Below are 22,707 nucleotides of genomic sequence, written 5' to 3' on the forward strand. Positions count from 1 at the left end.
TTGCTCTCTGAGGTTTGCTTAGTAGTTTTGAAAGATACAACTTGAAAAAAAACTGAAATGGAAAGTGAAAACTAGAAGAAAATATTAAGGAGATTCCTGGAAAAGGGTTGGCCTTGGAATTCATTCCTCTACAGGATCTAAAACGCCAAAGCACCTCTCTTCTACTCATTTGAGCTGATAAAGACTTTCATTTTATTTTTGACTTTTACAATTGCAGGTGTCACAGAGAAAAATAATCAGCGTCAGCCCAATGGTCATCAAGGATATGAACTCTGCTGTTTTTATCTAGATGGATGCAAAGGTTAACAGCCCAGAAGGGGAGTTCCTTTTGTTTCCAAGATGGCAGCAACTAGTGGCGAAAGCCAGCTGCAGCGGATTATCAGAGACTTGCAAGGTACAGTGAGTGCCATGCTGACAGATATGTCCTGGAGGCTGGCCTGCATCCTCCTGGGTTTAAATATCAGAGAGTAGGAGTTGTGTTTTCAATTGTGTAACTCTTTCCTGCAGCACTGTACCAACATAATTCAAGGTGTGCATTGTGACTGATTTTTTTTTTTTTTTTTTTTGTGAGACAAGTGCTGTACATTCTGCAAGACCATGAATTCTTAAATTCTGTAAATTTAAACATGTAAGAGAAGAAATAAGTTTTACAATTTAAAGAAAGGGGGGGTGTGTTGTTTGTTGAGTTTGTGAGGTGTGCATTGTGAACTAGTACTTCATTGGCATACGTAGAGCTGCGCTGCTACAAGACTTCATGTGAAGTAAGGAGAAAGGGCCTAAAACTCAGCCTTCCTTAATGGGAAGCTGGTGTGGAGTTGATACTAACGTGGAAAGGGAAAAAAACAGGAGGCCAAACCTAGCTGGGAAAGGAGATCCAAAGGAAGGGTGCTGGAAGATCACACCTGCTGTTCTTGCCACAGTGGAACCTGTGTTCCACTAGAAGTAGCCAACCTCATTTTCAACAGTTCTGTTGCAAGCAGAATTAGTGTCACATTCATAACAGTTTTTCTGCTGTCTTTCTGTCCTAATCAGTGGCCTATACCAAGATTCTGATATTTTTACTCTTAATTTTTATTAAGTAAAAGGTACATGCACCAAAGCTGAAAATCAAGATCTTCCTGTAACGTAAAAAAGGAGATCCATGTGACTACTAAGATGACGGAATTTTAATTTGCAAAGGGTTATTGAGTGAGACTGGGAGCTAAAGCTCACTCAGTCACCTGAACTGAGTATAAGACCGGGGCAAAGCAAGCTCAAAATCAGTAATTTCTGATGCTGAGAAGTACATCCTTTTGGGGCTGGAGTGTCCAGTAGAATGTATTTTGACTTGAGATTTCCTCACACACTGTGGGTGTACATTTCAGGGAAGAGGAGTTGCTGTATGCTTATTTTTTATGTAAATTATTTTTTCATTTGTGTTTGTAATGAGCACAAGCTGAACCTTCCTGAATAAAGCAGGGAGAAGATAAATGTGCTGACGGAACGACTGTTCTCGTGTTACTGATCCCCTTTAGCAGATTACATGCTTTGTCCTTTCTAATCAGAATTCTGTTTGTCCTGTGGCAATACCTTAATGTGCACATGAAACAGCAAAAAGTTATTTCTCTTCCCTCTGCTGAGGTAGCAATTAGCAATTGTCTGTTAGCAGATTTTGCTAAGTGTCATAAGTGCTAAGTATGTTTTTAAGAAGAAATTATCCATTCAACATAGTCACACAGTTTGAAGTCCTATTTTCATATATGTTGTCTCAAATTGCAAGCTTATCAGTAACTTTTTTTGTTCTGTCCTTAAGACTTTTCAACTAAAAGTAAATGAATCCACATGCAGGATGTCCATGAAGAAAGCATTTATTTAGTTGTTTATGGATTCAGTGCTATATGTCCTTTGCATTAGTTAATTATTTTGGTGTCTTGTTTTAAAGATGCAGTGACTGAATTAAGTAAAGAATTTAAAGAAGGAGGTGAACCGATCACAGATGACAGCGTCAACTTGCAAAAATTCTCCTACAAGCTTGAGTACCTTTTACAGGTAAAAAGTGATTTATGTCATTTGTAATCCACCAGCAAAGCTTATTTTCTCTTGCTAACTCTTTAGTATGTGGGGTTTAACTCAAATAATCATAAATATCCAGTTAAATCTCTGTTTCTATTTTATTTTGTTTTGTGTAATAAGAGGATTGAAATATGTGCTGCCTATTATACTTATTTCAAGTGAAAATAAATGTAATCAAAAGGCATCGCTGGAAATTTGAGAAATGTAGGGCATTTCTTGATTGATCTGAAAGATCTGAGCTTGATTTTAAAGTTACATCTTGCTAAATTATCCTGAGATTAGAAAAACCTGAAAAAACTGTGGCAATGATATCTGGACATTTTAATGCAAAATAAATAGTTGATGTGAGTAATGTATAGAATTTTCAACAATTTTGCTTTGGAAGGTTTTTTTTTTATTCTATGGAAGGCTTGAGGCAAAAGACTGATTTTTATTCTGGAGTGCTGCTTTTTTTTCACCCTTAAGGTTAAATAAAAGAGGACGCTGCTGGACAAACTGAAATTCAGTTTGCATAGTGTGGTGTCCACATTTACCATAATCATGTCTCTGATTGAAACAAATGCTCTAATTTGCAAGAAATGCTAATCTAGCCTTAATCGAGGCAAGGGAGTTTTAATGAGGTGACAGAGCAGAAACTGAAAAATCCTTTGGGATTTAAATGGTCTGAGGTGCAGTCCATACCCTTGCTGCATTGCTGCTATGAACATGATTTAGCTGGAGCAGATTTTTCTGGTACATACGTGTGTGCTACTGCCAGACTTAATCACAGGTCTCTCAGCAACTGGTTGTTAGTGCCTCGCTCTTGAACAGCTGACGAATCTGCTGCCAGTCTTTGTCTCAGGGGTTTTGAATGGATGTCTGTATTTTAAACCCAGAACATTATTATCTCTTACTGTCAGTTAAGTAGCTTTTGTAACTGGTGGATTGCATCAGTATCGTGCAGTGTCTTTCCTTTGTGACTGCATCGGCTAAAGCTAAGAGGAGTCATGAAAACTCATGCTGCTGGCAGAAGAGCAGGATTCCAAGTAGCTAAATATTTTTCTATTTAAATTTTGCTCATTGTACTTTGTTTTCCTGGTTTAAGTTTGACCAGAAAGAAAAAAGCACATTGCTGGGGAACAGAAAAGACTACTGGGATTATTTCTGTGACTGTCTGGCAAAAATCAAAGGAGCTAATGATGGAATCCGCTTTGTCAAGTCTATTACAGAAGTAAGTACATCAGTTAAGCATCAGAATATGTGGTTTATGTTTTGTCATGTTTTTTTCAGAGAGAAACAGCAATAAACCAAAAAAACTCCCACTGCTTTTAACATATAGCAAAAAACTTGGTTTTTTTTCCCTAATTTTTTGCTAATTTTATAATGAAAAATTAAGTCAAGGGAAGAGCGTGCCATCTTCAGCAAAGTTTATGGCAGGAACTGGCTCGAAGTGTAAAATGAAAGACTGAGCAGTGAGTTCTGGTCTTTCCCCTTTCCTTTCAAAAAGTGATTACTCTGAATACATAATCTTTCCAAATCTTTACAGCTATACACACTGCACCTTAGCTACAATGTTTGCTGTCAACAGGAAAACGTTGTCAATACCAGATACTCTGCCTCCCTGATTTCTAGCCAGCCTCCGGTAGGAGGTGGTATGGTTTGTTTGTTTCCTTGTCAAATAGTCTTTAGCTATTTGTAGCTACATATATGTGAATTATTACCTCTGCTTCTTATCATGTAGATTTGTTCTGGTCTCTCCATATTGCTTACAGAAAGTATCACAATTTAAATTGATAAACCAATGGGAGTAAGGATAGGTTTAATTCTGTGACTTCCAGGGTTTGGTGGTTTTTGGTTGTCGTTGTTGGTGGGTTGTTTTTTGGTTTTTGTTTGGTTAGTTGTTTTTTGTTTTTGTTTGTTTGTTTGTTTTGTTTTGTTTTTTGTTTTGTTTTGTTGTTGTTTTTGTTTTGTTTTGTTGTTGTTTTTTAACAGTTCTTAAGATACTCACTAAATATGCCTAGTTAGGAAAAAATGCTTGTAAAGCTTCTGTACACAGAGCATGGATAGCATCTCCCTGAAGTAATGTTCAGATATCTGCAGGGTGAATGAGGGTGAAAGCCAGGTGGCAAATTAAATTTGCTGTTTCTGGGATACTTAGTGCTTAGGGGCCATGGTATTTTGCACTTTGTATCCTGTAAAATTCAAACCGAAAATCGGTTGCTTTCTTTGCTTCACATTTCATCCATGTTCTATTTATAAGGAACGTTTTTGTATGTAGTGGATTACAGAGCTAAATGAAGAACCTGTGTTACTTCAGAGCAGAAGCCCAGTAACAGCAAAACCAGGGAAGCTGAGGGTATTGCTCTCACTTGACAGTGGAATACTGATCACCCGGAAAGAAAGCTTGTATGGCCTTTGAGCCTTCTTTCACACTAACCTTTCAAGCAAAGTTTACAGTAATCTATTAACTTGTGCCTCAGCTTCTCTAATATTTGTCTTGGCTTCTATTTTAAATCACAGATGTATGTACTTCATTAGTTGGTGAGAAATTCTTTCATCACATTCCTTTTCCATTCTTAAATTGATTACTGACTTGGATGGAAAGAAGAAATGAAACAACTATTCAGTGTTTCACTATTTTGCAGGACAGAAAATGGTTCAGATGTAAAAATAAGGTATCAATTTTTCAAGTCAATAGCTGTAAAAAATCAGTATTGAGCTTTACGATTCCCCGTTATGTTGATTTAACAGCTGTCTTCATAAAAAGATTAATTTTGGTGATGCAGCTGTTCTTGGTCTGAGGAAAGAATTAGATTTTAATCAACTTAATGGCTAAGTATTAAGAAAGGCTCTTTGCATTGTCTGGGGGTACTGTGTCCTTGGGGATGTATATTTGTATATGTGTACCTCTTTGTTCTATGACTAAATCTGTCCTAAAGCTCTTCCAGCTGTGGCCATAAACATCTTCAGTAACTTACACAGTCACTTCTGCGTTTTCTGGGCACATTGAGATTTGCCTTATATTTTGAATTGTCCTCAGCATAGTCTGTGCTCAGGTACTCAATACATTAGATGATTCTAATTGGTCCTGTGGTGCCTTTTATGTTATTATAAAGTGGACAATAGCCAGCTGCAGAAGGAAATCCATCATTCTGAAAAGATTCCATCCAGTGACAGAATTACAAAAAAGGTGTTTCTCAGTGGCAATTCTTACTAGCTTCCTTTACAACTTTTTCCATTACAGTTGCTTATTGTGAGTATTTTTGTGTTGCTTTGTAGTCTGTTCTGGCCATGTCTCTACATGATCACAAATTATATTTAACTTTCTTTTCTTGTGGTTTCTCCTTTCCAGCTAAGAACCTCTCTTGGAAAAGGAAGAGCATTTCTTCGTTATTCCCTGGTTCACCAAAGGCTAGCAGACACCTTGCAGCAATGTTTCATGAACACCAAAGTGACCAGGTGAATAGCAAAGTGCTTTTTTAACTAATGGATGTTTTCTCAGTGTGATCAAGCAACATCACCTAACAGCTATTGAAAGAAATTGGAACTCTTCCAAATGTTTGGCTTAGAGAGCTAGTAATAGGATATGAAGGATCATAGACCTTTGGCCTGGGTCACTGGTTCATACCTATCTTGGGCTTGTAAAGATTGAAAGTTGTTACACCTTAATATGTGGGGAGTAGGTTGTGCTGATGCTTCTGGACGTCAGTTTCAAAGGTGATGTATTTATAAGGATTGAAGATCCTGGATTTGGTGGGGTATTCACCATGAGAGAGGATTAATTTGGATGTGTTGCACAAAGCCCCAGAAAGCATTTGCATGTATCTGTGGATGGTCACACAAAGGAACAACTTGCCCTTGGCAAAGAAATTCCAGTGATAGTTTTATTTGGTTGGAGGAATACTGCTAGGGCTTTAAGAAAAAGCCAGCTATTTTCACAATGTGTTTAACTCTGGATGCTGCTTTCTGTTCCTCATTTTTGATGTATTAAATGTGTGCTTTAGTTGATTTACTGTGTGATTATCCAGTGTATAACAAATATTTTGTATTGTCAGTGATTTGCCCAAGCACTAGAGGAAAAAATACTTTGTGCAGGGACTCCTTTAAAGATATTTATGTGGAATTTGTTTAATTTCATTGACATGGAAGGGATGGGATATTGTGTGGTGGGTCCGGTTGTTTTCGTTTGTATTCAGAATACTGTATCATAGTTTTTCTGAGGTGGAGTGAATAATGATGTAGGGTTATTTTTGTAAGAGAAACTGGTGCTTCGCTTTTGCTTATGAATGGGTATTACTTCTTTTTTGTTTGTTTGTTTTCAAGTGACTGGTACTATGCAAGAAGTCCATTTCTGAATTCCAAAATGAGTTCTGACATTGTGGGTCAACTCTATGAGCTCACTGATGTTCAGTTTGACTTGGCATCAAGAGGCTATGATTTAGATGCTGCTTGGCCAGCATTTGCCAGGTAAGATGGAGCCACATTGTGATTTTGTATTTACAAGGACGTAAAACACCTGCTTGCTGAATCTGTAAAAGCTTCTGCTTCTGAGGGTAGGAATACTTGTGTTTGAGCAGGTATAGACTTTTTCCATGTGATTAATCCATGACCAAATTGTCCTGTTTCTCGTTCAGTATCCTGAGCACCAGCAATCAGAGATGATGCTCTGTAACATGACACTTCCAGTAGCTGCAGTTTAGGCCCAAACTATTCTCATCTATACGGGCACACGAAGCAATCTTCTTAGCTCCCTCTGTTTCAAGAGCTGAGACACGTAGTGACTGTACTGCCAAGCAGCGTGCTTCACTTGCAGCCATGGTGATTCCACCTGCAAGTGGGGGCTAACAAAAACTACCAGGTCTCGTCCAGATTCATTTGTATCCATGGGGGTTCCCTGGGCCCTTTGCTGCCACCATCTGGTTGAGCCGCCGCCTCACAACAATGCAATTCCTTACAGCTGGTTCTTGTGGATGGGGGAAGTTACAGCTCCCAGCCCCATCACCTTTTCTATAGGTGCCTTGGATATCCCTATCTTATTTTCCATCAACTTCAGTGGTTGCTGGCTGAGACAGCAGGTGCAGTTATGTCGTGTTTTACGTGGTAGTTACCACTACGTAAATCTTACGTATGCAAGTAGCAAGACACACATATATGTGCTTAGACTTATCTCAGATATTGTTTCTCTGTGTGATCAACAGGAGGACTCTGTCCTCACTTGGATCTTCAGCATATTTATGGAAGCCCCCAAGTCGTAGTTCCAGCATGAGCAGTTTAGTGAGCAATTATTTGCAGGTAAGCAAATAACAAATAAATGTTTATATGTCATGATAGGTCTTTGGTTGACATAGTTCCAGAGAACTTAATAGTTTTATGATGGTTATGAGTCTTATCATCTAAACTGCAAAAAGCAATTTTATTTAAATTAAAGGGAATTTTCTGTCGGCTGCTTCAACTTAAATGCAAATCTTGTAAAAGAAAAAAAAACATGTTCAGAAGGCTACCTGCAGATAGTTATGTTTTCATTTATCTTTTGGGAAAACAAACCCCATTTCCTACAAGTTGATATCTTGTAGTCCTATGAAGGCAACACATAATGTCGCTGTACATTCAGAATCTGAACTTGCTCTCATTTGAGCACACCATTTAAATGAGTGTTTAATGCTACTTTAACTTTCTGATTTTCTCCTTCTGTTCATTTAGGCACAAGAGTTTCCTTCCAGCCCTGATGTAAATAACTCACTAAATGTTGAACACCTTGAGGGCTACGAAGAGATGCGTTTAGAACTTGACCAGGCTGAGCTGAGGCAGAGGGAACTTCAAGATCGTATTCACCAGCTAGAAATTGAAAACCAGGAGCTCCAGGCAGCTGTCAGCCTTCAAAAAGAACAAGTACAGATAGAAAAGGAGAAGAGCAATAACTACAGTGAGGAGAACTCCCGGCTGACAAAGATGATCACAGAGTTACAGAAGCAGTGTGAGGTCTCACACTCCACTCAGAGCACTGTCCATGACCTGCAGAAATGCCTACAGTCACTGGAACTGAATGCAGGGGAGCAGCAGAAGGAACACTCAACAAAGGTGGAGCAGCTGTTGACCAGCAAGGAAGATTGTGCCTCAAAATTGCAGGTTTCGAATCAGGAGCTGGAGGCCTCTAGGGCTTTGATTGCTGTGAAGGATCTTTGCATTGATGAGCTCAAAGCCAAGCTGAGTTCCACAGAACAGAAGAACCTCAACCTCCTTGCAAAAGTTGATGCTGTCTTGGATGAAAAGGGACAGCAAGCCACAGCCCAGTATGACTCTGCCCTACAAATACGGGCACTGTTAGAGAAGCTTCAGGAGATGGAAAAGGAAAAGGCAGATATGCAAAGACTCAGTGACGAACATGCATCTCAGCTGAAAGCAGCGAGGGAGGAGCTGCTGCTGAAAGAACAGGCACGGAAGGAACTGGAATCCAGATACAGTAGCCTCACTGCTAACTCCAAAGAAGAGAGTGAAAAACTGACTGGGAGCCTGGAGACCATGGCAAAGGAAAAGGATGCACTTCAGAAGGCCCTGACTCTGAAAGGAAAGGAGATGGCTGAGCTCCAGACCCAGGTAATGGGGTCGCTGGCTCAGGTGGGTTCACTGGAAAAAAATCTTGAGGAAGCCAGGAAGGAAAAAGAGAAACTTGAGGAGGAGTATGGTAGGAGGGAAGGAGCACTGAAGCAGGAATCCCAGTGGCAAGCAGAGCAACTTGAACAACAGGAGGGTCGCTTAACAAAGGTGAGTCAGACTGTGTGTAGCCTTCAGGAGCAAAACCAGAAACTCATGTCTGAGAAGGAGCATCTTGGGAAGAAAGTCAAGGAGCTGGAAGAACAGATGGAGCAGCAAAACTCTGCAGTGAGTGAATTGGATGAGGAAAGGAGGAAACTGAAAGCAGAGAATGAGAATTTGCAGCAGTCTAAGAAGAAGATGGAAGAAAAACTGAAAAATCTGGAAGCTTCTAAAGCTTCCCTAGAAGCTGACATAGCCAGGTTGAGAGCCTCTGAGAAACAACTTCAGAGTGAGATAGATGATGCCCTGGTGTCAGTTGATGAAAAAGAGAAGAAGCTCCGGGGTGAGAACAAACAGCTGGATGAAGACTTGCAGAATGCCAGGAGGCAAAGCCAAATTCTAGAGGAGAGGCTGGAGGCTCTGCGCTCAGAATATGAAGAACTAAAGCAAAGAGAAGAGACCTCCAAGGACTCTTACACCTCACTTGAAGCACAGCTGAAGAGTGCCAAACAACATAGTTTACAAATGGAAAAAAGCTTGGACTCCTTGAAGGAAAGCAAAGAGTGTCTCCAGTCACAGCTCACAGAGAAGGAAGTAGAACTGCAGGGCATGGAGAGCCAGTGTCAGCAGCTAAGAGCAGAAGCTGAAAGATACAGGAAGAAAGCAGAGACTCTTGAGATAGAAAAGCTCAGTGTTGAAAAGACATGTCTTCATCAGACAAAACTTATAGAATCTCTCACATCAGAAAAGGAATCAGTGGAAAAACAGCAACTACAGCAGGCAGCATCCCTGGAGAAGGAGGCAAAGGAGCTGTCCTTCAGACTGACCATGAGTGAAGAGCAGCTGGAGGTCAACCGAGGTGAAGTGTCCAGGCTGCAGGCAGAAGTCCTCGATCTGCGAGTCAAGCTTCAGCAGGCCACTGATGAGAGAGAGAGGATGAGAGGTGAGCTGGCAGTTGCTGAGACTGTCTTGAGTGAGCAGAAGACTCTTGTCCAGCAGCTGAAAGAGCAGAGTGAGTCTCTCAACAGAAATCATGTGCAAGAACTGGTGCAATATAAAGAAAGGGAAGAAAAGCTGAAAAAAGAGCAGGAGAGAACAGCCCATCAAAAAGCTGAGCTGGAAAATAATTTGATGAATCTAAAGGAAGAGCTGTCTAAGGTTAAGCGGTATTTGGAAAATGCTACAGTGGAAAATGAAGAAAATAAAGATCTCCTCCACAGGACCAACACTGATATGGCTGAACTTGGTATTCAGATTTGTGCATTGACCTCTGAAAAGGTGGATGCAGAAGAGCAGTTGGCCCAGGCCACAGAAAGGTTCAAAAAACTGGAAGAAGAGGCGGCAGAGCAACAGGAGAAGCTGAAGCTTGACATCTCTAATCTCAGAGAGGAGAACAAGAGCCTGCAAGAGAAATTGGAGGAGGCTCAAATGTGTGCTTCAGCTGTCCCAAGTCTGCAATTGCAGCTGGAGACAATAAAGCAACAGGCACAGAGTTTCCAAGAGACCAGCCAAGAAGAGCTGTCTGCAGTAAAATTTCAAATGAGCACAGAGATTCTAAATTATCAGACAAAATTCAAGGTAAATTAATGTAATTACTATAGCTGAGGGAGCTGCTTTACCGTCTGCTGCAGCTATTACTGCATGAAATCCTAAGGTTTGTGTGGGTCAGGCTCTGAGACTAACATGCAACTAGCTTTAGCCTGGGAATCTGAAAATGTCTCTGTGCTCATGACCTAGGCCTATCTGAGGTAAAATAACTCCTCAGAGTTTTATGGACATGTACAGTGGAGAGGCCAGGTGAAAAAGCAAGTCAGTACTACAAGGGTGATGATTTCTTGCATTGGCACTGAAGGTGGCATTGGTTGTCCCCCTGGTCACAGCTGTGATTGTTTCCTTTTATTCTAGAAACATTTCAAGACCCATTCCTCACGCTTATAACACTGCTTCTCCTAAGAACTGATTTTGATGAAAGGAAACTTAAACTGAGACCAGTTGCTTTTGCATTTAATTCCCCCATGTATTTTTTCTTTCAGTTGCTCAAGGCTGCAGCTGGGAAGGTCAAAGTTTTGCTTCCAAAAAAGCATGAGTCAGCCCTGTGTATATGAAACAGCACACCTAAAGGCTGAAGATTTCATTGTGTTTGCTTTTCTATTCTGATAAAATGTCTAAGATTGCTGGTTGATCAGAGGCTTATGCCACTGCATGGATCTGACCTTTTTGTTGAGAATTGCAACAGCCTATGAAAAGTAACAGTAAAACACAGTTAATGTGCCACCATAAAGTGAGTTTGCTTGATTGCAAGAGTTGAGTGTCTTTTTAGCTATCTCTCATGAGGCAGTGGCACTGCATTTATCCCATGCATGGCAGTAAGAGCACTCATAATTCAGCTGGGAATTTTGTAGGTAAAAGGGTGGCTTGGAGGATTATTAACTACTGGTTCCCTCTCTCTGCCAGGCTGTCAGTGAGGAGTGTGGGAAAGTAAGAGAGCAACTTGAGGAGCAGAGGCGACAACAGCATGCAGTGGAGGAAGAGATTACAGAGTTACAAGTAGGTGCTTGATCTGAATTAAAACCAGAGGTGTTTGTGTCAGCAGGCATTAGTGTTACAACTGGGAAGGCAAGCAGCATTTCTGATGACTGGCTGTGAGTCTGAGAATGCCCTTGTATAAATACAGGTGCTGCAGACAAAATACTGGGCAATCTGACAGCCACTGAATGTCACTTAGGATTTGTCCTACCTTGAAAGCTGGTCAGGTTTTATGCAAGACCTGGCTACATGTTTTCTTCTTAAATGGGGGTGCAGGTTTGCAGGTTTAAGATGTGTCGTTCTTAGGCTTTGCATTCCCATACAGCCACATGTGTAGAGCCTTCTATTTGCAGGCTGCAAAGGGCACTGAATTTGAGAATTAATGTGGCTGAGAAATAACCCAGCCAGAAAAAAAACGGAGTTTTTGCAATAAGTTTATCAAATACTTGAGTTAGAAGGGTCATACTGAGTTGTAAGAAATCCAGAAAGAAGGAAGTTAAGATTAGTTGGTGTGGCCTTGCCTGCTAGGAGAAATACGTATCTTTAGATGCAATTAGGTAAGTTCCCTAAGGACTCCAAGTTTGGCAGACTTCTCTGGAGAGTCTAGCTGTGAAAGAACTTAGGTTGTTTTTGATTGTCCTTCATATTCCATATGGGCTTTAATGAACAACATTTTTCTCCTATTTAATTTTTCTCTTTTGAAGCTTTTAGGTGGTAAAAAAGCTTTCAGGGTATATTCTTTTGCCATTATTTTTAAAAGATTTTTCTTGATAAGGAGGCAAAAACTCAACTGACATGGACTAACAAGAGTTACAGGCTTAACACTGTCTTACTTTAGCGTGTATCCCTTATTCAGTGTGACAGAAGTAATCAGTCAATAGTACACAACTAATTAGTGCCTGCTTATACAATAATATCTTAATTGGTCGTTTGGCTGTAACTGATTCTTTTAAAACATTGTTAGCTGTCTTGGTAATTGTCCTGTGCATGGTAAAGTCTTGTTTTCATATGTAAGGAAATACAGTAATTCATTTTACTAGGCTGCAAACACGAGTTTGTGTAGAAAGCTGGATGAAGCAAGAGAACAGCTGTCAGAATCAGAATCTGCTCGGCTGCAGAAGGAAGAGGAAGTGACTTCTCTTCGAGAACTCTTGGAAAGGTGAGAGTTTGGGTTCTTTACAGAAGCTGGTTATTTGGAGGCCAAGCAAGGGGACAATAATCAAAACAAATTGAAAATTGCCATGGTTTATGAAATACCGTATGTCACAGAGTCTGTATAAAACAAATAGTTCATGGGCACTGGCAGGGAATATCAGATTGACACTTCAGATGAGAAACATGGAAATTATCCAGCACACGTGAATGCACACTTTAGTTTTTACTCTATTGTTAATTTAGCTGATATAAATTCATGAAAGACATTTTATAGCCTCTTTTTTACCTTGTAGGTTAAGCACAAAATTAAAACAATATTGGGGGTTTTTTTGTAAGGAATGGAAAATTTGTACTTTTGGACAATTTGTTTTTTATCTCCTCTTTGTGAAGTTTAAGGGAATCAGTAAGAATTATCTGAGTGGGACCACATCCTGCATGTCTGCCAGGTTTCTTATCAGCTTTAATAATCTAATTCAGGATGTATTTTCAAGGTATTCAGCGTTGGCCTGTGTGGTGTGGATAATCTGGCAGTCAGAAATAGATCTTTATGAGGCATGGGCTCACACAGAGTCTAATAGGTTACCCAATAGGCTAATGTATTTTTATATCTTTGTGCTGATATCATCTGTATTATTGGTGGTTGGTAGCCATCATAAGCTTTACTATAAGCAGGGCATCCAAGAAATTGCTGGTTGCTGGCTCTATTCGTGAAGTAATGGATCTATGTGCATTTTCAGTAGTGCAGAAATTTGGGGAGATTCTGTCTAAAAACTCTAAAAAATACTCATGCTGAGAAAATTTTCACTGAAACTACCTGTTTGTCAGGGTGAAGGAGCCCTTCCTTCCACAGGGAAGACTTAAATTTACATGAGCTAAAAATGATTCATAATTGTCTTTGATCAGGATCCAAAAAGAAGCTGATGAAGCAAAAGAGAAGATCCTGGATTACACTGAGAAGCTCAGCAAAGTGGCAGCAGACAAAGATAGCAGTGACCAGAAGTTATTTGCTGAACTGGATGATCTGACAAGAACAAAGCAGTTCCTTGAAGAGCGTTTGATAGAACTTATCAGGTTGGCATCAAAATACACTACAAGCAGAAATTAAAATCTGTGCTTAGGATGTTCAGAGATACTGCTTAGCTCATCCAGGCTTGTGTTCCCAAATTGAAGATACAAGTAAAGGCCAAATTCACTAGCAGTTGAAATTTTGTATTTTCATAATATAGTCAAAAAATGTAACACCCAATAATATCTCCTTAATTTGCTGTCTGTTTTGAAAAAATATGTAATTCTCTGCATGGCATGTGTTCTTCCCCCTGTCTTTGCAGAAGCTGCAGTAGGTTTTTTGATTATCTTTATGTCTAAAAGCTCCTCAGAATTTTAGGAGCAAAGGAATTTTTACTGTGAAGCTTTTGCCAGCATTCCAGTTGAGGTTGGTTAACAATAAACCAACACAGACAACTTCAATGTGTTTTTCTTTCTTTCAACTGTGACACTGCAGAGATAAGGACGCTTTGTGGCAAAAATCCGACGCTCTGGAGTTCCAGCAGAAGCTTAGTGCAGAGCAGAGGTGGCAGGGGGACACAGAAGTTAATCACTGTCTGGACTGCCAGAGAGAGTTCTCATGGATGGTGCGCCGACACCACTGCAGGTCAGTTGTTGAACTGTATTGCACTGTCCAAAATTAAAACTCAGTATGATCGTCTACGTGGAGGAAATATTTCTTAATGCTCACAGTTCGATGATCAAAATTGTTGATAACTGAATTTGTAGAGGCTGAAAGAGCACATGACCTTACAAGGGGATAAGACATTATTGGAAAGATCCCTTGACATGTATTAAGACAAAGATTTGGATGCAACTTGGGGACTTGGGGAGTCAGTTAGTTTTTAATTTCTGGAAATAAAGATAATCACACACTGTATAGTGTGTTTCTTTGGAGGACTGTGCACTGCTCTGTTCTTGCTCTAAACAATATTCACTAGGATGGCTTTGCCGCTGCGATGGAAATATCTGGAAATATTCCAGAACAAGATTCAACATGCTGTGCAATTATGAATTTGTTTACTTACACTAGGTATGTTCAGAGATAATTAACTATTGCAGAGTAATCTTTTGTTTTTAAAGTGGATATTAAATTATTTCTCCTACAGTTAGTATTAGTTATTCAATCTAGATTTATTAAAAAGTATTTAAATGGATACATTTCAGGGTCCTAGTGATATGTTTGGTTTGTCTCTTTGCTGTTCCTTACCCTCATGACCTGATTTGTCGTGTAAGAAAAAAAGGAAGCACTGGTACTATTTCCATTTCATGTGAATGTAAACAACATTCTATAAGGATTAGTGAATGGTGAAGTAATTTTGGGTAACAACTTCCAAGTTACTCATTCCTGCTAAGGTCTTTGATAGCTACTTGTGTCTTCACCCAGTAATGATTTAAATGATTCAGAAAAACAAAACCATTAAATTTGCTGAGTAGCAGTCATCCCTTATGGGTGCTTTTCTTCATGAAAATCTCAACATGCTCATTAAAAATTAGTTGACAAGTTTAATACTGCAAGACTTCAGAGTCGAGAGGGCAGGAGGGATGAATGTACACATATGTGTCATATACTGGATTTTTTTCCTTTCTGAAGGGAAGAGGGGTTGTTATGAAGCAGAGATATACAGACCTGTTTTTAAAGTCCTTATAATCAAATCAAGTTTTTTTTTCTACCTGTCTGTGAGATTTGGACTGTGTAGCATTAAGTTAATTTTCTTCTTATGTACTTAATATAAATATTATTTATTTGTATTGTATATTTGTGGACATTTGATTGTTTTATATCTTTATATTCTTTGTTTGTTTATTTGTTTTTGGCTTTGGGGTGGTTTTTTTTGGTTTTATAGTTGGGGTTTTTGGGGGGTTTTGGGGGGTTTTTTTAGCATTTGTTTTTTGTTTATTTGGTTGGGTTTGGTTTTTTGGGGTTGTTTGTTTGTTTGTTTTAGTTTTTCTGTTTTACCTGTTTATTAAGGTAGCAAAGTGTGAATTTCTGTCCTGTGCTTGTCATGAACACTTGCTTCACTTCAGAAAGGAGCATTGTCTGTAATGAGTTCTGCCAATGGGTGTACTTTCATGCTTTTGCAGGAAACAAGACCATTATGAGAGAGCCCCAAACTCTGTCATGGAGATATGTTCCGGCTGTATGTGGTACTTTTCTAACACCTTTGGTTTTGAATCATTTCTAGAATGTGTGGCCGCATTTTCTGCTACTACTGCTGCAACAACTACATGGTGACAAAGCTTGGTGGAAAAAAGGAGCGTTGCTGCAGAGCTTGCTTTAATAAGCCTAGAGTCATTGTGGACAGTGCAGATGACTCTGGATCCAGTGCCAACCAGGAAGGATCACCAGCTTCATTGGAATCGCCTGTGTCACCTGAGAGGGCTTTTGGTTAGTTTATTTTTTGCATGAAATAAGTAGGGTTCTTCAACAGTCTCTAAGAAATCACGTGGTCACCTTCTGCTCCGATGACCTGCAGAAGGTCATGGAGTGTTTTCAGGGTGGGACTGATCCTCTCTTTGAATTTGATTGGTATTGAGATTTCTCTCAATATATATTAAATGAATTAAATGTTCATGTTATGGATTAAATGTTCATATATATTAAATGAATATCAGTCAGCTCAAGATTTTCCATTAGTTTTAATAGTTATCTAATGCTTCTGTAAATGAAGATGAATGGCCCAGGCTTCCCCCTTAGGGCTTTGCTTGTTTTTTTTCCAGATGACCAGCTAATAGTGTTTATGTTTCTTCTCTGGTTTTTTGTTTTTTTGGGTTTTTTTTTTGTTTTTTTGGTACAGTTGCAAGTGAAGCCTCTAAACCTCCAGATGATGCAGCTTTTGATATAATCACTGATGAGGAGCTGTGCCAAGTACAGGAATCAGACTCTCTCCACAATGAAAGTCAGATGGAAAGAGACTCTCTGGATCAAAGTGTGACAGATCTGTGAGTAAACGCTGCTTCTCAAAGAGGGGACTCATTGGGATATGCTTTAGAATGTTCTTCTTTTTCCCCCATTCAGTGAGAGTAGTCAACCTCTGTGTAAAGTGAACACCTCTGTTCCCAGGCCACATGTTCAGTAGAGCAACACAAGATAATTTTGGTCTATTTGTACAGTCAGCATTCAATCTAGTAAATCTAAACCACTCCATGCTGCTTCACCACCACACAGGGGAGTAGTCCAGCTCTGTGCTGTCATTAGGCCAGCTGTCACCATTAAAGTCAGCACTCAGGCTTTTTGTGTCTGTAGACATCCTTACTACCTTGAAGATGAGAGCTTACAGAAAAGAACAATTGTGTAGCTACATCTGGCACAAGTTTGTTGTTTTCATTCTTAAGAAAATGGGAGTGAGTGAAGATTTCAGTAATTTCTTAACATCTATTTCTACATAAATTACTAATGGAAAAGGATTTAAAGCCATTTGAATATCCAAATACTTGGTTTGCAATTACATTGTTGTATTACAGTTTAATGTGTATCCATTTTTAGGCAAAATATTGTTTTACTATTGTTCAGATATTTTCAAAATGTTTTACAAAAATTCTGTTCTGTAAAATATATTGTCTTTTGAGAAGAAAAAACAAAAAGAGCAATTTCACCTAAATTATTTACTTGCTTTGCTTCCAAGTAGAAAAATAGACAGGATAAATCTAAATGCTAAACTGAAAATAGTCACAGAGTAGTCTGCTGCTGAGAAAGCAGACCTAGACCCTTTTGCACTCAGCAGAACCATTTCCAGTATAAACCACAATGACTTGCAGTTTGGGTTGAAGACAGACAGTACAGACCTGTTTATTTGGTTATTTGGTAAGGAAAAAAAAAAAAAAAGGCTTTTCAAAATTCTACATAGTTGTTTCTTGGTAAATACCTTAAATGTATGCTGCCTACTTAGTGTACAATTAACACTGACAGTATATTCCTGCTTATCATGTACTGGGCAGACATTAATGGAGCTTCACAATGCCCTTGTGAATTTGGTATTGTCTTTGTTTTGCAAAAGGAGAATTTGTGGTGGTGGGAAATTTTTGTTTGTTTGTTTAACGAAGAAAAAAGTGAAATGTACTACTTCTTTCAATTCATGCTATCACAGCAGGTTTATTACAGGTGAGTTAGCTCTGGAGAAAACAACCAGGAGAAGAGAAAGTGGCTCACCATTTGTTTTAATTTGAAATTAGTCTAAATTCATCTTGTCTGACAAAGTATTCAGGCAGAAAGAAAGGATTGCCACTAACCAAGGGGATACTATTCTTGAAGAGCACCCATGGAACAACTTACTTTCACCATGTAAACTTTTAAAGGTTGTCCAGCTTCTCTTGTCAGATTTTAAGCAGGAGAGCCAGGAAATAGTGCTTTATCCTATGTTGCCTTTTGTTAGCAGTTTCATGACCAGGTGGTAGAGTCCTACTGTGGTTGTACTCTGAACTTAAGACATTCTTTGCAGAGAACACAAATGACACCTGACTTTTCCCATTATATCTGGGAAGGTGTTTGGAAGGTCCCACTAGCCTGGAGCACTGGAGAGGAGAATGGTTCTAAGTGGGCAGCGATATCTTTCCACTCTTCAGCAGCCCAAATTGGTTTTCCTCTATGCTGCCAGTTCGCCTCTTTCCATTTCTTCAGCCATCCCCACAGAGCCTTGGCTACCATCCAAGAATCAGTGTATAGATAGAGCCTTGGCCACTTCTCTCTCTTTGCAATATCTTCTTGCATTGCAGATGACCTGAGCATGTGGTGTTGATTGTGGGTTTGTGTTATGGGAGAGATCTAGAAACTGATACATGAGTCAGATGATGGTGCGGTGCCTGTGGTGCATGTTAAAGAAAAACAGCAGGGCACAGTGCTGATTGTGACAGCACACAGGTTTTCTCACTTGTTTCTGTGGTGAGGAGTACACGTGTACCCAAAGCTTGAGTGTCACTTAGCACAGGAGCAGGAAGTGCAGCATGAGATACTTTTGTTGTTCATGAGTAAATGTGCCAGAGCCACTTTACTGAGTATGAGCAAAGGTTCTGCCAACCCGCTGTCCTATCTTTGACAGCAGCCCATGAGAGATGTACTAAAAATCTTCTGCTGTGTTTTCTCCACAGTTCAAGGACCTGCAGTTTAGTGACTTTGTGAGCTACTGGTTTGATTGCTGCAGATTTCTTTGCTGTACTGGGTTGACCACCTTGAACTTCATGTAGACTTACCATCTTTATTATTTTTCTTTCTAGAGTGTCAGCTAAATGTGGCCTGATTTCTAGGTGGAAACTTCACATAGTCTCCACTGGCATTCCAGTAATGTTCTCTTTGCATGACAATTTCAATATTTGGAGTAGAATTTGCTTTGATATACTGTCTGGGGAACACACAAAGGATCCAAGATACTGATTGCTAGATGCAGGTCTGAGGAAGGCATACAAATAAATCTGTTTTCAGGCTAAACTTCTTTAATGAGATCTGCTGAAAATAATCCAAGTAAAATAGGTTTTGCCAGAGATTTGAACCAGCTGGTGGAGCTTGAAAAATGAAGGAGATGAGCAGCCAGGAAAGGGAAGAGAAGGGAGGCTTGCTGTCTGAGTAGATCTGTGATTGACATGCTCTGTTGACATAGTTTCTTATGATCTTACTCTGACTGACAGCAGAGATTTTCACACTGACCATACTTAGAATACTAAGTGTGAGTCCTTACTGGACTGAAAATGCAAGTTGGTCCTTAAAGCAGTGAATTGCCTTAAAGGACATTCCTGTTCCTATTTTTCCCCCTTTTGGTGCCTACTGTACTTTTACTCTATTTTTCACTTGGTCTCTTCACTTAGCCTTGCCACTGTTGTTCTTTTCTTGAAGTGACATGAAACAGTTACAACAAAATTATTTAATAACAGCAAATTTTGAGAGGCTACCTTTATTGGTACAGGTCAGTTAAGAATCAGTTAAAACTCACATTAATCATCAACTGCAGAGGTGTGTGGCAGGATAAGAGAGATGATTGTACCAGCATAACTCTGGCTGACCTGAAGTAGCTCTTTCCTAAAGGTTAAGTAGCAGTAACTTCATCCTTTCAGGTTTGTTATGTGTGTTTGGACCAACCTGATCAAAATCTTTAATGTGAGAAATTGAGATTAATTGTGCAATTGTGATACATCCTGCTACTTCAAGGCTCGTGGGTTTTCTTTTGAAGTGTTGTATTTTTAAGCCCTTACTTCTAAAGCATTCACATTTGCATATTTTTTTGTAAGACAAAGGGCCCCAGGATAAACCTGTGTACTGTGTTTCCATTTTTGTGTATCGTAGGCATAACATGCCTGCACTAAATGTTGCAGCAGAAAAATCAAGATCATAGACAGCGGCAGAGTGAAAAACCCCAAAGTTGCCACTAGCCTGGTACAGGAGCAAAGAGTTTATTCACACTTTGGTAGTGGTGGAAAGAACATCTCAGTCTGTCTGCACTGTGGTTGCTTTGGTTTGGATTCTTTTTGGTTTTTTTTTTTGATGACTCATAACACTCTTTGCTGACCTAATTACAACTCACGTGGCTGGGCAGGGTGTGGTGTAGTCGAAAGGGGGAAGTGAATGTGGTCCGAAGCATTCCCTGCCCAGTGCAGAACCAGCCAGGAAGAAGAGGGGACAGGAGCACCTCTTGCCACCCTATGCTGGCAAAGCCTGCATTGCAGTTGTGTGTTGAGATGGCACGTGACATGCAGTAACACCACATTCCTTTGTAGCTTTATTTTAAAGGATATTTCACTGTGGGAGAAACAAGAGATTATGTAGTAAGGAAGGGATTGCCTCAGCAGCTGTTTCCTAAGGGGAAAAACAGTGAGATGGGCACATTGCTGCCAAAAAGGGTCAGGTTCCTCTGAGTTGTAGTGCTCTGATAGGAAGGCCTGGGTATTAATGGGGAGTAAAGGAATATCCAGAGAGTGTGGTTTTTGCAAGAATGGTTTGAAGCAGTTAAAATTGGTATTTCAAAGTTGTAATGAAAAGGACTTTGGCCCTTTGAGCCAGACCCAACACTGCCTTTATTGCAAGCAACCCATAGCTGCATAAAGTCTTCTCTTTGCTCCTCTGCAACGTCCCTTCTTTCTTTTCCATATTCCAGTCCCCACACCTGTTCTACTGCTTTCTGCAAGAGCTTTTGAACACTTTTCTGCTCCCTGCACATCTTTTTGCCTCCAAGCAGAAAGACCACAGGTGGAAAGGGAGAACTGGTGGAACAAGTGTGGGAAACAACAACGAATCCGCAGTTTTGTGACAAGGGAACCAAGGTGCCAGGAAAAACAGACCAGAAAGATGTCATGATGCAAAGAATGTGTGGGGAGTCAGGGTGTGAGAGCTTGCATCTACAGAAACACTGCTCAGTGTTGGAGCCCATGTGTGTGATCTCATATCCCTGGTATTTACAAGGGGCCTGGTAACCTGGCAACATGAACTCTGTTATCAGATATAAGATACAAAGATGTGCATGGGACATTCAGACTGTGAACCTGATATTAGATGAAAGGCAGATGTAAATGCTGCTCTATTACAGAAATTTTAGATGAATGCTGAAGGATTTTGTCCTAGATGGAAAAAAAAAGCAAAAAACAAAAAAACCAAACACAAAACATCCAAAAAACCCCAACCACACATGAAACCTAGCATGAAGATTGAAATATACATGTTGTTAATCCGTGAATTCTCATTAAATGAATGGGCTGCACTAAAATATGTAATATATTTGAAACAACTCATAAAAGCTTTCATTAACACCATTCATAGAAAACCAGCAGGTCAGAAGATTTGGGACTCAGGAAATTCAAATTACTTTTATGTCATGAAAAGTAGAGTTTTATCTCATTGTTTTTTATACTTTTTGAAGATCTTCTGCACAGTTAACTCAGCTACAGCTTGGATTGAAAAAGCAGGAAGCAATGATGTATCATGATGAAAATAGGTTGGTTCTGAGCTGATCACAGGGGTTTTAGTAATGGTATTGTATTTCCTTTTTCACTCAGGGTCCCAACATCAGTATTTACAAACAAAAAAAAAAAGCTGAAAAATAGTTGCCAGATTTTCTAGGCAGTTTTATAGTGGGTACATGCTTATGGCACTTTACCGCACTATATAAAGCAGTAAAAGGTTTAGAGTCTTCCTCTTCGGTGGTTTGCCACTGTTGACCTATAACTTGCCATTTAGCACATCTTGATTTTTTAATAATTTTGTGTTAGTACTTCCTGATTTTCATTCCTGTGAAGAAATAGAGGGTTAAGGCAGCCATAAAAATAAGCAAGAGCTTTTGTTATGGTAATTGCATATTCAAAGCTGCTGTTCAATTTGAAGCTTCTATCTAGGATGTTTATTAATCTGAAGAAAGAATAGGGTGTCTGGGTAAGAATAACCAGGACAACTACAGAAAGTATTCTTACAGATTTGTTCATTTGAAGACTTTTAGCACACAGTAAGGTTTTAATAATTAGTGAGTAGCAGATGACCATGGCTAGTATGGGAATAAAATAAGCAAGTGTCACTTGATTCACTTCAAGAACCAGTTCTGTGCAACAGTTTGCCTATTCTTCCTGACACATTGCCGTATGAAAATTAGCACCTCCCACAAAACAAAGTGTGGTGCAGCAAATGCTTGTGAGATCACCCAAACAAGGCAGAGATTAATTTGCCCCACGTCATTCACTCAGTTTGACAGTTGGGCTTTGGTGGCAAAAGTAACAGCAATGAACTGGTCAAAGATGATAGATGTTAGAGTTAACATTGAAGTGTATACAAGTCCCATATAGGACATGTACACTGCCTGAAGTCCACTTCTGAGCAGCAGAGTATGCCCAGAGTGGGGATCCAAAGAAAAACCCAGTCAGCTATAGCCATGTTCAGCAAAAGTACTGTCAGTTTCTGTCAATGTCTTCAGTTTCATGTAGAAACTTAGTATGACAAAGATCAGTGCATTTTCTGCTTGGCCAGATGAAAACAACAAAATTCCTATGTGGCAGGAAGACTCTTATTAATATGAAAAATCTCATTTCTGTTTACATAGGGATCAGGATGGAGAAATCATAATAAAAGTTAGCAGTATCTGTAGTTGCCATGTTGCCTTCTTTTTAAACGCAGCCTAGAAGGAGACATATTGAGATTTTTTACTCAGCAAATAATTAAATCCTAATGCATCCAGCAGACAGACAAAATCCTAAGTGCTAACAGATAAGAGTTGTGGTAAAGCATCCATGACA

The 22,707-nt window shown here is 39.5% G+C and overlaps 1 protein-coding gene across 4 annotated transcripts in view; it reads left to right on the top strand.

Moving 5' to 3' along the window:
• Window positions 1-22,707, top strand: part of FYCO1 (FYVE and coiled-coil domain autophagy adaptor 1) — a 41,711-nt gene that overhangs the window by 9,172 nt on the left and 9,832 nt on the right. Inside the window, exons 2-14 of one of the 4 annotated variants that reach the window (XM_066321041.1) lie at window positions 218-394; window positions 1,922-2,028; window positions 3,137-3,262; window positions 5,384-5,490; window positions 6,355-6,498; window positions 7,230-7,323; window positions 7,732-10,362; window positions 11,239-11,331; window positions 12,351-12,469; window positions 13,369-13,536; window positions 13,967-14,116; window positions 15,696-15,898; window positions 16,308-16,452. In XM_066321041.1, coding sequence (XP_066177138.1) covers window positions 340-394; window positions 1,922-2,028; window positions 3,137-3,262; window positions 5,384-5,490; window positions 6,355-6,498; window positions 7,230-7,323; window positions 7,732-10,362; window positions 11,239-11,331; window positions 12,351-12,469; window positions 13,369-13,536; window positions 13,967-14,116; window positions 15,696-15,898; window positions 16,308-16,452 — 4,142 coding nt within the window. In that variant the 5' untranslated portion in view covers window positions 218-339. Of the gene's footprint in view, window positions 1-217; window positions 395-1,921; window positions 2,029-3,136; window positions 3,263-5,383; window positions 5,491-6,354; window positions 6,499-7,229; window positions 7,324-7,731; window positions 10,363-11,238; window positions 11,332-12,350; window positions 12,470-13,368; window positions 13,537-13,966; window positions 14,117-15,695; window positions 15,899-16,307; window positions 16,453-22,707 lie in introns of those variants that run through there. The other 3 variants (XM_066321050.1, XM_066321022.1, XM_066321032.1) reach the window with 3 other exon arrangements.

This window comes from Sylvia atricapilla, chromosome 1, assembly GCF_009819655.1.
Source record: "Sylvia atricapilla isolate bSylAtr1 chromosome 1, bSylAtr1.pri, whole genome shotgun sequence".
In the NCBI taxonomy this organism is placed as follows: domain Eukaryota; kingdom Metazoa; phylum Chordata; class Aves; order Passeriformes; family Sylviidae; genus Sylvia; species Sylvia atricapilla.